This window comes from Ruditapes philippinarum, unplaced genomic scaffold (assembly GCF_026571515.1).
Source record: "Ruditapes philippinarum isolate M1 unplaced genomic scaffold, ASM2657151v2 ctg215_1_1_1_1, whole genome shotgun sequence".
Lineage (NCBI taxonomy): Eukaryota > Metazoa > Mollusca > Bivalvia > Venerida > Veneridae > Ruditapes > Ruditapes philippinarum.
This window is the reverse complement of record NW_026854703.1, coordinates 163144-182534: the sequence shown is the minus strand read 5'-3', so window position 1 is coordinate 182534 and position 19391 is coordinate 163144. Positions and strand designations below refer to the sequence as shown.

At 35.4% G+C, this 19391-nt stretch overlaps 1 protein-coding gene across 1 annotated transcript in view; it reads left to right on the top strand.

The window, feature by feature from the left end:
* Positions 1–18026, top strand: part of LOC132740804 (uncharacterized) — a 28985-nt gene extending 10959 nt beyond the window's left edge. The window contains exons 3-9 of the mRNA XM_060728806.1: positions 3658–3752; positions 4151–4222; positions 4630–4738; positions 5085–5191; positions 16318–16389; positions 16590–16725; positions 17888–18026. Of these exons, the coding sequence (XP_060584789.1) occupies positions 3658–3752; positions 4151–4222; positions 4630–4738; positions 5085–5191; positions 16318–16389; positions 16590–16725; positions 17888–17964 (668 nt within the window). The 3' untranslated portion in view covers positions 17965–18026. The remainder of the gene's footprint in view (positions 1–3657; positions 3753–4150; positions 4223–4629; positions 4739–5084; positions 5192–16317; positions 16390–16589; positions 16726–17887) is intronic.
* The last annotated feature ends 1365 nt before the right edge of the window (positions 18027–19391 follow it).

Sequence of the window (19391 nt, the reverse complement as noted above, 5' to 3'; positions counted from 1 at the left end):
ATGTTTACAGTCATTCCAATAAAATAATAAAAAAAAAACAACCAAAAAGACCAAAACAAACACAAAAAACACAAGAAACGGAGGTATGAAAAAATATCTCTTGAACTGAAAAACACGATCAAAACCAACGTTATATAACCAAATTTTTGTGCAAATGATAAGCGTACTATGCTTCATAATGATTTACACACTTATTGTCTAATAAAATACGCTTAAACGCGCCGTGATTAAGCACAAAAACACACTGGCAGTAACAAAAGTTATCATAAGAACTCCAGGACATATTTTGAGTTATCGCAAGAACTCCGTAACATTTGAAAATCGGGTATAAATTTATTAGCCCGGCTTTATGTTTGCAACTCTCCATAATAATTAGGTAATTAAGTATAGCAACGAAGAAGATCACAAATGAAAAGGGCAATATGTAAGAATTAGCGAGTAATTTGGAATTTTTTCTCAAAATTTCCAGATTTTTTTTAAACGGCGACGAAATATGGACTAAAAGATTTGTTCTGAAACAAAATACAATATGTAGGGCAAGCTTAATTATCAAAGTTTAATTTTTTCACCTCAAACTCCCCATTTAAAGTTGAAAATAACCATTTTTTAGGCGAGTTCTCCTAGTATATAGAAAAGTTTTCCACAGAAATCCGTAACGTTTTCCAGGAACTCCGTGACAGTTATCATAAGAACTCCAAACAAGTTATCATAAGAACTCCATCCTTCGTGTAACACTTCCTCCCCCGTGACAAAAAACCCCGTCGTTGTAAATAAAATTACTAGAGCGTGCAATAAGGCATTGTGTGCTACCCAGTATTTATGTTATATAAGGTGCTAGAATATTCTCACTTGAACCCCCATTTCTTTCTTTAAAACTTAAAAAATGTACATTTTTTTTATATTTCTGTTTAAAAATAACTAAATGACTATTAATACTACATTATCTTTTCAGGACTTTACAACCGGAACATATATCTTGTAAAATATTATTTTGTAACCCCCTTATGTATTTTATTAATACCTGGGTGAATAAAGATATTTGACTGATTGATTGATATATATTGATATTGATACAAATGTAATATAAATATTATTTAACCGCACGTGTGCAAATTAAACTTTGATAAATATTTTTCAAATAATTCATTTTATTTTGTATGAATGTAAAACTTTCTCCTGTCTATGTTAAAAGAATATTGTAAGATGTGTGACAATAATCGCACGTGTGCAAATATTAATATTAATATTATATAATCGCACATTTGCAAACATTTATATAGATATTATATAATCGGACGTTTGCAAACATTTATATAGATATTATATAATAGCACGTGTGCAAACATTAATATAGGTATTATATTATCGCACGTGTGCAAATATTAATATTATATAATCGTACAAGTACAAATATTTATATAGATATTATATAATCGCAGGTGTGCAAATACTAATATAAATATTATATAATCGCACGTGTGCAAACATTAATATAAATATTATATAATTGCACGTGTGCAAACATTAGTATAAATAGCACAGGCACGAGTATCGGACCTGGGAAGAAAAAATATGACCAGATTGATAAAAAACCTGTGTTCATCTTAAAAGTGTCAAAAAAACACACAAAAAAATGTAAATAATGACCCCCTTTAAAACTATACTATAAGTTAAGAGCTCTTAACTTATAGTATATTTTTAAAGGGGGTCATTTTTTTTTTTTGGACACTTTTAAGATGAACACAGGTTTTTTATCAGTCTGGTCATATTTTTTCTTCCCAGGTCCGATACTCGTGCCTGTGATAAATAGTACATAATCGCACTTGTGCAAACATAAATATAAATATTATATAATCACACGTGTGCAAACATTAGTACAAATATTATATAATCGCACGTGTGCAAACATTAGTTTAAATATTATATAATTGCACGTGTGCAAAAATTAATATAAATATAATATAATCGCAACGTGTGCAGACATTAATATAAATATTATATAATCGCACGAGGCCAGGAAGGCAACGTCAAGTATCAAATTAAGATGGAAATTAAAAAAAAAGTAACATAATATATATTATATATATAGATAATCATCAGTAGAGATCAACTGTCAACTGACAGAGAGTGAAAACTTTACTTTGAGAAGGTTACACATTAACACATAAAGTCATATTGAAATAACTGGGTTTATTTAACGAATCGGCATTAAAGACATTTACCAAACAGCATCAGGGTGAAAAAAATGTGCTGCATGACATTGACTCGAACACGAGACCCGTAGGAATACCTTACCTGGCTCTTACGACTGAACTTTCCGGTCGCATGCATATTTTCGTCCCTAATAAGTATACAGTTTGCTGCGTTCAAATCATGTACTTTAACTTGCACGTAGAACGAAAAAAATACTGTCTACAAAAATGAAGAAAAAAACATATCGTAAATCAAAGAAATGCACACATTTTTGAGAGCCTTACCGCATAAATCAATGAGATGTTTCATATTGCTGATACTAATAAGGTTTAAAATGACGATGTGATAATATGAAACAGTTCTTTGTTGATGTATCGAGTTTGTATTGGTGTTTTTGTGGTTATCTTTTGATTTGTAAAGTTTGGTACATATATACGAAGTACATGTATAAAATAGATTGTTGGACTTTTCACACAATGTTATAAAACTGTTTATTTTTTTAGTAAATCTAAACTATATGTATTGGATAGGAATATTTTATATGAAATACCTGAAAGTATGTAAAGAAAACACAGATTTTATGATATTTTCAACATGCAAATGCATCTGTTTAACAACATCAAGGTGAACGTTTACCTTCTAGTAAATGTATGTAAACCTTTAAGGAAATGTTGCATGGTATAAATCATTATTAGAAAGGTAATTCAAGTTCATTCAAAATGCCGTTATTGTTTGTCTTATAGTATACATGTATATATCAGGCTTCTTTCTTATGTTTGTTTAAAATTTGAAGATGAAAATATGCTTTAAGCTTATACGGTGACAGACTGGCGTTAGTTCATTTTAAATGGTCAGCTAAAGTCTACACAAGAATTTAATATGGAAACATTTTATCTGATATTTAGCAGGCTTTACTGACGATAAACAAAGTTTGTATGCCAGAGATAAAATGGACTTTTGCTCTATGTGACACCGTCTCATGTATATAAGTTCAACATTCGATAAAACAATGGCATTATCGTACTTGATAAAGAAAGAATGTACTTTAAGAAGTACAATGTATAGCGCCCTCTCACAACATGTAAATCAAGTTCCCTATACGTCAAGCTACATAAGGATAAACAATACAATTATATGTTATATGAACACTCAAATATAAGTTACTGATATAAAAAGATTCAAAGTTCCAAGTGAATCTGCATTTTTATAAGAATCTGTTCTCAAAAAAGTAATCGTTTATAAAATTGTCTATACTTAAAAATTACAGAAGGATATATTTTAACTTGGAAACTTTATGGCTATGTAATAACTTATTCTTTTTTTATAAATGAAACGTGAATTGTCATACGACTGCTTAGCATTGGAGAGCGAAATGTGCATACATGTATTTAAGATGTAAAAGGCTTCATAACAAAACTTGATTATATTTTATACATATCTAAACATTCTATCATCTTTTTACAGCGCAGGATTACTGGACTCTTCCTAGATGTAGGAGATGTCATAGGGTGACATCCTTTGAACAATGTGAAAATTATGTTGTGTGTGACAGAAATGAGGTAAGTATATTCATACATTATCATAAGTATAATTATAATAATAGTAAACATAAAATACTGTTTATCTTTTAGAATGTTGCAATTTAACCAATATCTAACAAGAATACACAAAATATAAAAATGAATCCATTAAATTTTCCATTTCTTGTGGGGAAAATATTGCATTAGCTACCAATTATATAAACAGTAACGTTCAACATTTTATAATTAACATAATGTTTACGTCAGGTCATATGTTGTACTTCTAAGATAATATGGAGAAAATAACAAGAAATTGGACGGTGAGGCCGGAAATATAGTACTTCGCATCCGTATTGATCAACTTCTCAATGAATGTACGTGATGTAAAAGTATATATAATAAAACTAAGCACGTGATTTTCTTGTGTTATATTGTAGGCGTGTTTTGTTGACGAGCTGATTACTGAATCCGGCATAGCTGTGTTCGAAGCCGGTTGTAGAGCGATTGAGGTATAAACATTTTAATAAATAAAAACATGATTATCAAATAGATATTACATGTATTTCTGTCAAAATTTAAAATGAACAGTGCCAATTAGTAAACTGGCTGACAACATTAGTTTGCACTATATAGCACAACCTTACTGTTGTTCTGAAACTGTATGCAAATAAATTAACTGACTTTTATGATTACTCAAACACAATGTTGATATTGTCAAAGCAATATATTTGTTTTGTTGCAATAAGGATGCTGGCAAAATGATATTTGTTTTTGATTATTGCAATGCCTCAACAGAAAAAAGAAACTGACGATATATACAAATGTATTTGCTTTATTTGGGTGTGTATATATTAGCATCACAATAATATGTTTTGGAAATGTTTGGCAATAGTGATATTAATGTGTTCTATTAAAGGTGTGTAAAGCTAGTGGTAAAAAAAGGAAAAGAGGTGATCTTGTTGCTTGTTCCAAGTGTTGTGACGGGGACGATTATTGTAATGACCGTCTGTGTGGCCTTAAAAAAGGTTTGTTCATTGACTGATAAAAAATATTTCGGCAAGTCTAGACAAGGTGTATGAGTCTAATATGACTTCCTCTAAACCGCGCGGTAATACTACTGATAAATGTAAATATATACATGTGTAATTTTATATAAATATATATCGACAATATATGACCTAATCGTTAAAATTGTATCACATATCTATACTCTCGATCCTAAACTTCGATCTCTATGTCCGTTGAGCTTGTTTCCTCAAACTAAGTTTAAACTGATTTTATTATCTAACAAATACTAGAAGACAATTTTGTACTTTTTTTCTTTTTTTTAACGTTACCTACATCGTTTACTAGTGTATATCATTGTTTCAGAAAGTAATTTAACTTTATGTAACTCGTGTGACGGTAGAGATGGTCGACCACAACCACCACAATACCCGGAAGATTGCGCTTATCTCCGACAGTGTGCACCAACAGAGGTATATGTCATCATTAATGTCATTTCTAAATATAACTTTTGTAGGAGACTTATGTCGTCACTAAATGTTTTCAGACACGAGAGAGAAGATGATTTTATAGAACCATTGCCTTATATTCCTTTCTTTGGGTAAGTGGGTATCAAGAAACACCTGAACACTAGGCAGGTGATTCGAAGTCAACACCCATAACCAATTGACAACAGATGCTCCCCCAATGTACATGGCACAATGAATATAACTTGGCTCCTCCAACTAAACTTAACACCTTCAACTGTACTGTACAAGGCATTATGACAATAAATGTCTTGCCCGTACAAGGCACCATGGCAGTACTCTTGCTCCTCCAGCTGTACTGTACAAGGCACTATGACAATGCTCTTGCTCCTCCAGCTGTACTGTACAAGGCAGTATGACAATACTCTTGCTCCTCCAGCTGTACTGTACAAGGCACTATGACAATACTTTTGCTCCTCCAGCTGTACTGTACAAGGCACTATGTCAATACTATTGCTCCTCCAGCTGTACTGTACAAGGCACTATGTCAATACTATTGCTCCTCCAGCTGTACTGTACAAGGCACTATGACAATACTATTGCTCCTCCAGCTGTACTGTACAAGGCACTATGACAATACTTTTGCTCCTCCAGCTGTACTGTACAAGGCACTATGACAATACTTTTGCTCCTCCAGCTGTACTGTACATGGCACAATGACAATACCCTTGCTCCTCCAGCTGTACTGTAAAGCGCACTATGACAATACTGTTGCTTCTCCAACGGTACTATACAAGTCACTATGTCAATACTTTTGCTCCTCCAGCTGTACTGTACATGGCACTATGACAATGCTATTGCTCCTCCAGCTGTACTGCACAAGGCACTATGACAATACTCTTGCTCCTCTAGCTGTACTGTACAAGGCACTATATCAATACTTGTAAGCTTAAGAATCGTTTATTACCGATTCTAATTAAAATATATAATATATATCTTACGTTAAGCGTTGTTTGGCGCCAACTTATTTAACGTTACGCGCTGAATAGTTTAGCGCGTCATTTTGACGTAATTGTTTGTTATGAATTTAAAAGGTAACTTCCGTTATATGTAGCGGCGTTAAACGTTAAAGCTGAGTCGAAAATTGTAAAGGATTTCGGATAACAACTAGACTTTTCGAGTATGCGCTTCTATATATCTTTTATTTTCACACATCAGCATAGAACAAAGCGATTCTCTGAAACACATGATAAAGTAATTAACTAATACATTCATTTCTGATATAAACTTAACAAATAAATAATAGAATAGAATAATTAAATAATTATTTCCTATGACGAAGAATCTTAATAAACAGAAGTACAGTTTAATTCCATAAAATAAATAATCGTAACAATTGATTAAAATTAATAAATACTTCATTAGAAAATTCTTTTTATCCGTTAACAAATAAATAAATCAAAATAATTTAAGCAGCTATCATACCGACCATAATGTCTTTCACATCGAAACCTTTAAAATACAGTTTCAGCTTTAACGTTTAACGCCGCTACATATAACGGAAGTTACCTTTTAAATTCATAACAAACAATTACGTCAAAATGACGCGCTAAACTATTCAGCGCGTAACGTTAAATAAGTTGGCGCCAAACAACGCTTAACGTAAGATATATATTATCAAGAATCATATGACCCTATCCCAATTAGGTTTTGTTTCTGATGTAAATAATTCAGAAAACTTAAGACGAATTGTTAGACGTTTGCCTATGCATATGCGAACCAAGTGGGCAGATATTGCACATACAATCTATGAGTGCGGCAAAGAGCCGAGATTCTTTGATTTGTTGAAATTTGTTGAAGAAAGATCACGTGTTGCTTATTCGGTATATGGTATTGATATTGTTAAAGAAAATGCACCGTCCCAAGTAAGAAAACAGCCCCATAGTCTGCCTAGTACTTCTGTTAAAGGCAAAATAACTACCTTGTCGTCATATACTGAAAGTGATAAACACAAGAACGAAAGAAAATGTTATTGCTGCTCTGGTTCATGCTTAGACTTAGCATCATGTCATAGATTTAAGAAAATGACTTTAACAGATAGAAAGAAATATGTTGTTAAGAACAGATTGTGTTTCAATTGTCTTAAACGCAATCACATGTCTAATGAATGTAGGAAAGAAAAATCATGTACTATACCTGATTGTAGCAGCAAACATCACACATTATTACATAGCTGGTTCCCGGTAGGTTCTGATAAATCTGTAACGCAACCTTCAATAAATTGTACGGCCACAAATGGCTCATTTTCTAAAACATGTTTGGGGATTATACCTGTAACTGTTAAGGGTAGGGACGGTTACTTCTGTCAAACATATGCCCTGCTTGACGATGGCGCAGACAAAACCCTGTGTGACGAAAAGCTTATAAGGAAGCTGAATATATCATGTAGGCCAGTTACTTTCCAGATTTCAACTGTTAATTCAACAAGGAATGCAATACACGGAAAAGAAGTTGACCTAACTGTGAGTCCTATTTCCGGTGAAAGTGAAGTGAAGCTTCACAATGTTTGGACAGTAAAACAAATGCCTATTTCTACGCGATCTGCAGCTACTGCCGATGATATTAGAAATATACCATATTTAAGTGACTTGAATATTCCGAACGTGAACGTTAATGAAGTCATGTTACTAATTGGCACGGATACACCGGTAGCACATATTCCCCTAGAGATACGAACAGGAAGTAGTAATGAGCCATATGCTGTGAGAACGCAACTTGGTTGGGCAGTTCGTGGACCAATACCATACAATAATTCAAAACATAATAAAACAGACAACAAAAGAACCCCAATTAACATTCATTTCGGTCAGTCAAGTGACGCCATACTACAACAACAACTTGAACGTATGTGGACGTCAGACTTCAATGACGGATCCTATAATGAGAAAAATTCCATGTCAGTTGAAGATAAGAGAGCACTGGGAATTATGGAATCTACACTTTCTCGGGTTAATGGACACTATGAGATGGGATTACCATGGCGACAGGATGACACAAAATTGCCGAATAATTTAGTGCTTGCGCATGCGCGATTGAACCACCTGAAAAGAAAACTTTCTCGTGACAACGTGTTACATGAGATGTATACCAAAACAATGACAGACTATATTGATAAAGGATTCGCAAAAGAAGTGACAAATAAGGAAACGAACTCAGAACAGATATGGTATTTACCCCACCATCCTGTAGCAAATGTGAATAAGCCCGGAAAAGTGCGTGTTGTATTTGATTGTGCGGCAAAATATAAAGGTATTTCATTAAATAGTCAACTTTTACAAGGTCCTGATATGATGAACAGTCTTGTAGGCGTATTAACCAGATTTCGACAAGAAAAGGTAGCTCTTTCCGCTGACATAGAGGCAATGTTTCACCAGGTATGTGTATGTGAGAAGGACTGTGATGCCCTACGTTTTCTTTGGTGGCCTGGTGGAGACTTATCTATAACACCCATGACTTATTGTATGAAAGTCCACTTATTTGGAGCAACTTCCTCTCCGAGCTGCGCTGCGTATGCGCTGAGAAGAACTGCCATTGACAATGCAGAGAGATTTGAACCTGCAGTATTATCAACTGTAAAGAGAAACTTTTACGTAGACGACTGCCTGAAGTCTGTAGAATCTGAAGATAAAGCTATTAAACTTGCAGCAGATTTACAGTCCCTGATGAGCTTAGGTGGCTTCAGACTCACAAAGTAGATAAGCAACAGCCGGAGGGTACTTAATACGATTCCGGAATCTGAACGTGCGCCGACGGTCGTTAGCCTCAATCCTGGAGATCCTGCCTTGTGATCGTGCGCTAGGCGTCAATTGGAATGTCAATGACGATAAAATAACATTTAAGATTAAAATAAGCAAAAAACCCTTAACAAGACGCGGAATTCTTTCCATAGTAAGTGCGATCTTTGATCCACTAGGACTTGTATCACCTGTGACGTTGCGTGCTAAGGCAATTGTACAGAGCCTATGTAGGAAGAAGATAGGGTGGGATGAAACCATTCCGCAGAAAGAAATAGAAGATTGGCAACAGTGGATAGCAAATCTACCATCGTTAGAAAAAATTAGTATTGACCGTTGTTTCCGTCCAAATTACTTCAGTAAATTGAAGAACGTACAGCTGCACGTGTTCAGCGATGGCTCAGAAACAGGTTATGGCGCATGCGCATACTTACGATTGACGGATATACAGAATAGAATTTCATGCAGTTTTGTTATTGGTAAATCTAGATTAGCACCAATAAAGCAAACAACCATTCCAAGATTAGAGCTGTGCGGAGCTGTAGTAGCATGCCGCCTTTATGCTATGTTGTCAGAAGAACTTGACTTAAAGGTCGACCAAGTTACATTCTGGACGGATTCTATGATATTACTTGGATATATAAACAACAATAACAGACGATTTAAGACATTCGTCGGAAATAGAATCAGCTACATTCACCAGACTACATCCCCTGAGAAGTGGCGTTATGTCGATTCCGGTTCGAACCCAGCTGATATTGCTTCGAGGGGCATCCATCCAAATGACATTCATGGTCTTAAAATATGGCTAGAGGGACCAAAATACTTATTACAAGACGAATCGACTTGGCCTAAACTCCCACATAAGCTACAAATTGCAGGTGATGATTCCGAAGTTAAGAGAGATATTATTGTTAATACCACCGCATCGTACACAGGACCTCATATAGAAGACCTCATTAACTATTATTCCGATTGGACAATGTTGCTTAGAGCAGTTGCTTGGTTACTGAGATTCATAACATATTGCAGACGACATCACTTGACTTTGAATGAACAACCAAAACGAGGAAATCCTACCGTTTCCGAGATAAAGAACGCAACGTACGCTATAGTACGACATATACAGAACTCAAGCTTTATACAGGAACTGAACGATATTAACAAAGGAAATCCTGTAAAAAGAGACAGTAGATTATCTACATTAAACCCCATACTTGTTAATGGACTAATCCGTGTATATGGAAGAAATACCCATAAAGAATATGATACGTGCCCGATTATCCTTCCGCACGATAGTCACGTGACAGAATTGATTATTCGTCATTACCATAATTCAAACGGACATGTTGGTAAACAACAGGTACTTGCTGAAACACGGACGAAATACTGGATATTAAAGGGACCCAGTACTATAAAGAAAGTTATCAGAGATTGTTTTATATGTAAGCGACAACACAGTCTACCTCTTAGGCAACAGATGGCGCCCTTGATCAAAGAACAGACGACCCCCGATAAACCCCCATTCACCTATGTCGGTGTAGACTACTTCGGCCCTTTGATAGTGAAATCAGGTAGAACTTGTTTAAAAAGATACGGATGTCTCTTTTGCTGTCTAACTACAAGAGCAGTCCACATCGAAATAGCACACAGTCTAACAACTGATTCTTTCATAGCTGCTTATCAACGCTTTACAAGTCGTCGAGGGTATCCAGAAAAGCTATATAGCGATAACGGAACGAATCTTGTTAGCGGAGACAAAGAGTTAAAAAGCTCAATAAAACAATGGAACCAGTCTAAAATCGGACAACTTCTTGTGCAACATGATGTAGACTGGCACTTTAACCCACCCTATGCCAGTCACATGGGCGGGTCATGGGAACGCTTGATAAGGTCAACGCGTACTATTCTCAAAGCTGTTGTGAGAGAACAACTCCTTACAGACGAAAAGTTATTGACCCTGATTGCCGAAACTGAACGAATAATCAACGATAGACCCATAACTAATGTAAGCAGTGATCCGAGGGACCCTGCGGCACTCACGCCAAACATGCTTCTTTTAATGAAGTCTAATCCTTGTTTACCAGTCGGCATTTTTAAAAAGGAAGACATCTATAGCAAGAGATGGTGGAGACAAATCCAATATTTAGCGGACATATTTTGGAAAAGATGGGTAAAAGAGTATTTACCAACCCTACAAGCCAGGCAGAAATGGCAAAGGGAAACTAGAGACGTACATGTAGATGACATTGTGCTTGTGGTAGACAATAGTGTTCTTAGAGGACAGTGGCCACTAGGCAGAGTAACCGAAGTCATTAAGGGTAGGGATGGGCATATTCGTAAATGTAAAGTTCAAACTAGGGACTCAGCTATGATAAGGCCAATCACAAAGTTGTGCCTTTTAGAATGTTCAGACTAATTATTGTATTACGCTGAAAATATTTCACAAGATTATGTTAATGTTTAAAAGGATACATACTGTGTATTAAATAGATTGTTTTAACATTAGCAAGTACTTTAATATAATGCATGATTTATTGCAAATATAATCATTCTAATGAACATGAAGTTCGTTGCAATTTACATTTTTGTATCGATAATATATTGTTAATTGACATTAAATGATTTGATGAAATTAAGATATTTCATGGAGGGCACTGTAAGAATCGTTTATTACCGATTCTAATTAAAATATATAATATATATCTTACGTTAAGCGTTGTTTGGCGCCAACTTATTTAACGTTACGCGCTGAATAGTTTAGCGCGTCATTTTGACGTAATTGTTTGTTATGAATTTAAAAGGTAACTTCCGTTATATGTAGCGGCGTTAAACGTTAAAGCTGAAACTGTATTTTAAAGGTTTCGATGTGAAAGACATTATAGTCGGTATGATAGCTGCTTAAATTATTTTGATTTATTTATTTGTTAACGGATAAAAAGAATTTTCTAATGAAGTATTTATTAATTTTAATCAATTGTTACGATTATTTATTTTATGGATTTTAACTGTACTTCTGTTTATTAAGATTCTTCGTCATAGGAAATAATTATTTAATTATTCTATTCTATTATTTATTTGTTAAGTTTATATCAGAAATGAATGTATTAGTTAATTACTTTATCATTTGTTTCAGAGAAACGCTTTGTTCTATGCTGATGTGTGAAAATAAAAGATATACTGGCATGCGAGCAGTTCCCGTACAAAAATCGTAGTTACTTTAACATTATTTTTTATTACGCTCACTCACCAAAATTTGAATGTTACACATCAATATTCAGCTCGTCACACAAATCATGGAAATTCCATCATGTTCTAAACATAGAATAACCTTAGTTATGAGGCCTCATATGGGGTACCGAAATTATCAATTATTTTGTATGAAGAGAAGTAGTTCCCGTACATAAAATCTAACCCATTATAATTATACAATTTTATTATATCGGACCTATTTTTCATTTACAATTGTTGAACAGACCATTATCTAAAAGATAAATAGATGTAATTCAGGAAATAGAGCGTAGACTAAACGCGGGTATCTATTACCCGGTACCGTTACCCCAACGCATTTACAGGCAATAGCATGCTTGTATGCATGATATTTTACGCATCAAAGCCATAAAATTATTATATATAGTAATATTGGTCAACATTCTGCTAATTAAACAAGTTTTCATCACATTGCCTACTTATTTGTAAACAGGTGGTATTAGTGGAAAACCCTTTAACAAGCCTCACGTGTAAGTATTTTTGCGCATGCGCGCAAGGACGGAATCCCCCAGAGAAAACAAGGTCACGTTTTGACGACGCACAGGTGAAAGTGATTTAAAATGAGACTTTATATACGTACTGTCGAACTGACACTTACATTTTGTCTCGTTTATGTATCTGCTTGATTTGAAATGAATTTTTGATGAATGCAAGTAAAAATCAAGCGTTTAAATGAAAAATACGGGTACTGCTTCTGTACGGGAACTGCTCGCATGCAAGTATAGAAGCGCATACTCGAAAAGTCTAGTTGTTATCCGAAATCCTTTACAATACTCTTGCTCCTCCAGCTGTACTGTACAAGGCACTATGACAATACTTTTGCTCCTCCAGCTGTACTGTACAAGGCATTATGACAATACTGTTGCTCCTCCAGCTGTACTGTACAAGGCACTATGACAATACTCTTGCTCCTCCAGCTGTACTGTACAAGGCACTATGTCAATACTCTTTCTCCTCCAACTGTACTTTACAAGGCACTATGACAATACTTTTGCTCCTCCAGTTGTACTGTACAAGTAATATGTCAATACTCTTGCTCTTCTAGTTGTACAAGTACAAGTCACTATGACAATACTCTTGCTCCCCCAGCTGTACTGTACAAGGCACTATGACAATATTCTTGCTCCTCCAGCTGTACTGTACAAGGCACTATGACAATACTTTTGCTCCTCAGGATGTACTGTGCAAGGCATTTTGTCAATACTCTTGCTCCTCCAGCTGTACTGTACAAGGCACTATGACAATACTCTTGCTCCTCCAGCTGTACTGTACAAATTGACAATACTCTTGCTCCTCCAGCTGTACTGTACAAGGCACTATGACAATACTCTTGCTCCTCTAGCTGTACTGTACAAGGCACTATGACAATACTCTTGCTCCTCCAGCTGTACTGTACAAGGCATTATGACAATAAATGTCTTGCCCGTACAAGGCACCATGGCAGTACTCTTGCTCCTCCAGCTGTACTGTACAAAGCACTATGACAATGCTCTTGCTCATCCAGCTGTACTGTACAAGACACTATGACAATACTCTTGCTCCTCCAGCTGAACTGTACAAAGCACTATGACAATACTCTTGCTCCTCCAGCTGTACTGTACAAGGCACTCTGACAATACTCTTGCTCCTCCAGCTGTACTGTACAAGGCAGTATGACAATACTCTTGCTCCTCTAGCTGTACTGTACAAGGCACTATGACAATACTCTTGCTCCTCCAGCTGTACTGTACAAGTCACTATGACGATACTCTTGCTCCTCCAGCTGTACTGTACAAGGCACTCTGACAATACTCTTGCTCCTCCAGCTGTACTGTACAAGTCACTATGACAATACTCTTGCTCCTCCAGCTGTACTGCACAAGGCACTATGACAATACTCTTGCTCCTCCAGCTGTACTGAACAAGTCACTATGACAATACTCTTGCTCCTCCAGCTGTACTGTACAAGACACTATGACATTACTCTTGCTCCTCTAGCTGTACTGTACAAGTCACTATGACAATACTCTTGCTCCTCCAGCTGTACTGTACAAGACACTATGACAATACTCTTGCTCCTCTAGCTGTGCTGTACTGTACAAGACACTATGACAATACTCTTGCTCCTCTAGCTGTACTGTACAAGTCACTATGTCAATACTCTTGCTCCTCCAGCTGTACTGTACAAGACACTATGACAATACTCTTGCTCCTCCAGCTGTACTGTACAAGACACTATGACAATACTCTTGCTCCTCCAGCTGTACTGTACAAGGCACTATGACAATACTCTTGCTCCTCTAGCTGTACTGTACAAGGCACTATGACATTACTCTTGCTCCTCCAGCTGTACTGTACAAGGCACTATGACAATACTCTTGCTCTTCCAGCTGTACTGTACAAGGCACTATGACAATACTCTTGCTCCTCCAGCTGTACTGTACAAGACACTATGACAATACTCTTGCTCCTCCAGCTGTACTGTACAAGGCACTATGACAATACTCTAGCTCCTCCAGCTGTACTGTACAAGGCACTATGACAATACTCTTGCTCCTCTAGCTGTACAGTACAAGATGACAATACTCTTGCTCCTCCAGCTGAACTGTACAAGGCACTATGACAATACTCTTGCTCCTCTAGCTGTACTGTACAAGGCACTATGACATTACTCTTGCTCCTCCAGCTGTACAAGGCACTATGACAATACTCTTGCTCTTCCAGCTGTACTGTACAAGGCACTATGAAAATACTCTTGCTCCTCCAGCTGTACTGTACAAGGCACTATGACAAAAGGCACTATGACAATACTCTTGCTCCTCCAGCTGTACTGTACGAGGCACTATGACATTACTCTTGCTCCTCCAGCTGTACTGTACAAGGCACTATGACAATACTCTTGCTCCTCTAGCTGTACTGTACAAGGCACTATGACAATACTCTTGCTCCTCGAGCTGTACTGTACAAGGCACTATGACAATACTCTTAGTCCTCCAGCTGTACTGTATAAGGCACTGTGACAATACTCTTGCTCCTCTAGCTGTACTGTACAAGGCACTATGACAATACTCTTGCTCTTCCAGCTGTACTGTACAAGGCACTATGACAATATTCTTGCTCCCCCAGCCGGTACTGTACAAGTCAATATGACAATACTCTTGCTCCTCTAGCTGTACTGTACAATGTACTATGACAATACTCTTGCTCCTCTAGCTGTACTGTAGAAGTCACTATGACAATACTCTTGCTCCTCTAGCTGTACTGTACAAGTCACTATGACAATACTCTTGCTCCTCTAGCTGTACTGTACAAGTCACTATGACAATACTCTTGCTCCTCTAGCTGTACTGTACAAGGCAGTATGACAATACTCTTGCTCCTCTAGCTGTACTGTACAAGGCAGTATGACAATACTTTTGCTCCTCCAGCTGTACTGTACAAGTCACTATGACAATACTCTTGCTCCTCCAGCTGTACTGTACATGTCACTTTGTCAATACTATTGCTCCTCCAGCTGTACTGGTCAAGGCACTATGACAATACTCTTGCTCCTCCAGCTGTTCTGTACAAGTCACTTTGTCAATACTCTTGCTCCTCCAGCAGTACTGTACAAGGCACAATGACAATACTTTTGCTCCTCCAGCTGTACTGTATAATGCAAAATGACTGTAATTTTGCAGTTATTAGTAAGAAATGTTGAGTATAGCGAGACATAAATATGAGAGGATTAAGCCAATAAGTCAAAATAACGGATGACGTTCATGGTAAAAGCGATAACGCCTCTAGCAAACTTCATCAAATCAATACTATATAAAATATGAGCCAAGTATAATAAGTTAAAGCATGTAAGGAACTGTGTGAGGTCTTAACTTAACCAAATCTATGTTGGAAAAGAAAACACATTGTTTTGCAGATATGTTATTAGTTTTGCACGACCCTTTCTCTTCATGATTAACCTTCTTTATTATTATTATTATTTATTATTATTATTATTATTATTATTATTATTATTATTATTATTATTATTATTATTATTATTATTATTATTAATGAAATATTGGTGATCGACATTTGTTTCCCGTATTTCAGGCGTGTTTTGCAAGCACCTATATGTATGACGCAACATCACTAAGACATTATAGTACTTGTAGAAGCAAAAAGGTAATTGGTGTTACATTAAAAGTTTGAAACCATATGAAAGTCTCATCTTTCAATTAATATAAATATCCATTATATATAGTATTCGTAAGCGCAAATTTCATTTTTGATTTGACAGCGAAGCTAAGCGTATTTAGTAACATATTTGACATTTTTATCATTTATAATGATGCAATTGAAATTTTTTTTTTTTAATTATCTAGATATGTGACAATCTGATGAAATACATATTTGAAACGTACCAAACAAAAGCTCTTGGAAAGAGAAACGCAGGAACTATTTGCGCAGTATGTTGTGGGGACGAACAATGTAATAAGTACGCGTGTGAAACTACAAAAAGTACGTGTTAGCTATTTACTTTAGTAGAGAATACGACAAAACAGGAAATAGACACGAAAAAAAGAAAATATATCAATACATAACAGACAAAACAAAGACTAGATAGTTGAGATTTGAAACTGGGACAGGACACTCATAAGCTTTCATAGCTAATTTCTACCCAATCCCAAATGTATTGTGTAAATACTGTACATCATAATGTAAATATATCGAATAAAATATGTTTAAACCAAGACAGTTGAGAATATGACAAGACAAAACAAAGACAAGCTATAGATAGAAGAGCATATGACAAAACAAGACAAAAACTAGATAGAAGAGAATATGACAAAACAAGACAAAGACTAGATAGAAGAGAATATGACAAAACAAGACAAATACTAGATAGTTGAGAATATAACAAGGCAAGACAAAGACTAGATACAAGAGAATATGACAAAACAAGACAAATCTGAATAGAAGAGAATATGACAAAACAAGACAAAGACTAGATAGAAAAGATTATGACAAAACAAGACAAAGACTAGATAATAGAGAATATGACAAAACAAGACAAAAAACTAGATAGTTGAGAATATGACATTACAAGAAAAAGACTTGATAGAAGAGAATATGACAAAACAAGACAAATACTAGATAGTTAAGAATATGACAAATCAAGACAAAGACTAGATAGAAGAGAATCTGACAAGATAAGAAATAAGCAGAAGAGAATATGACAAGACAAGCCAAAGACTAGATAGAAGAGAATATGACAAAACAAGAAAAAGACAATGGAGAATATGCAAAGGCGCGGCAAAGCCTAGACAGAAGAGAATATGCCAAAAAATGACAAAGAATAGATAAAAGAGAGTATGACAAGACGAGACAAAAACTAGATATGAGAAAATAGGGCAAGGCTAGGTTAACTTGTAAGTGTTGGAAGTTTTAGTGTAAGTAATTGCCATTTACCTACATAAAAGAAAAATACATATATTATAATGTCAGATAAATATCTGTTGTTAATCTGATTAACAGAAAAACTAACTAATTAATAAAATAACAACTGTGATAATATAGCGTTTAACAGTTTGTAGAAACACTTCGTCATAATTTCAAATACATAATATTACATCATAGCATGACTTTGTTAACCGTATATATATGTATATTTGTGTTCCAGAACGTATACGCTATCTCAACTTGCAAGAACGTTTTAATCATACTACATTAACAGAGATTCCTTGGTCTGCAACATAATCACCGTCATGTTCATTTGTATTGTTACTCTGTATTTCCAGAAATAAATGATTATTTACTTATTTTAGTCTTACTCTGAATAAGATATATTATGAAAAGTTATACTGATTATGTTACTTGTTTTTATTTGTTTTGGATTTTTGTGAGTTTTTTTTTGTAACGTAAATTTTTCTGTGTTGGTTCAGGGCAGCTTCAGGAGCTCGGGCACTGGATCAAAAAGGAATTTGCAGAAGCGTGCTCGGTTTATATACCCAGTCTACTAAGCATGCGCGAACGAGATTGCACGCGCCGTCTAGTAGATATGCATTTGTTCATATAGCAATGGGGAAAATTTTAGACTTCATTTTGTGCATTTTTTTCTTGGTTTAACAAAATCATATTATTGTTTTCAAATTTTCTAATAAAAATTGCTTTTCTGATGTACAACATGACACAGAGCTTTAAGGGGTTCTAAAATAAACGTTTAACTGAAGTGATAACGCCATGTTTGAATATCATATTCTTTTTATTATTAGGATTAGAAATAGTCTCCGTCCGTCCGTCCGACCTTCCGTCCTTCCGTCCGTTCTTCCGTCCGACATTTTTGTCCGGAGCATATCTAAAAAAAATATTTGAGGTATCAACTTGAAACTTCATAGGTGGATAGACCTCATTTAGGAGGCGTGCAGTGCACAAGAATGATAACTCTACCCTGCATAATTTTTGAGTTATTGCCCTTTGTTATTTTTTAAAATTCATTTTTGTCCAGAGCATAACTCAAAAAGCCTTTGAGATATCAACATGAAACTTCATAGGTGCATAGATCTCACTCAGGAGTCAGGAGGTGTGCAGTGCACAAAAATGATAACTCTACCTTTCATAATTTTTGACTTATTGCCCTTTATTATTTTTCATACTTAATTTTTCACCTGAGTGGAGCATAACTCAAAAAGTGTTTGAGATGTCAACATGAAATGTCATGAGTGGATAGATCTTATTGAGGAGGAATGCTGTGCCCAAGAATGATAACTCTTCCTTACATAATTTTTTGAGTTATTGCCCTTTGTTCTTTTTCATACTATTTTGTCCGGAGCTTATCTCAAAAAGTATTTGAGGTATCAACTTGAAACTTCATAGGTGGATCGATTTTACTGAGGAGGGGTGCAGCACACAAGAATGATAACCTACCCTGCATTATTTTTTAGTTATTGCCCTTTGTTATTTTCAGCCATCAGTATTCACATATGTTTCAAATCTGTAATCACTTCAGCCATCAGTTTTCATTACCAAAAGACTTCTTAAAATTAAATTATTCTGCTCTACTACATATACATTCTTCCAATGAGCAAACACATTCGGCGGGGGATGGCCATGTTCACATGGCTCTTGTAATTATCTAATTTTTTTATTTACCTAATAAATAACGTGCCAATGAGCCAGTCTATAGT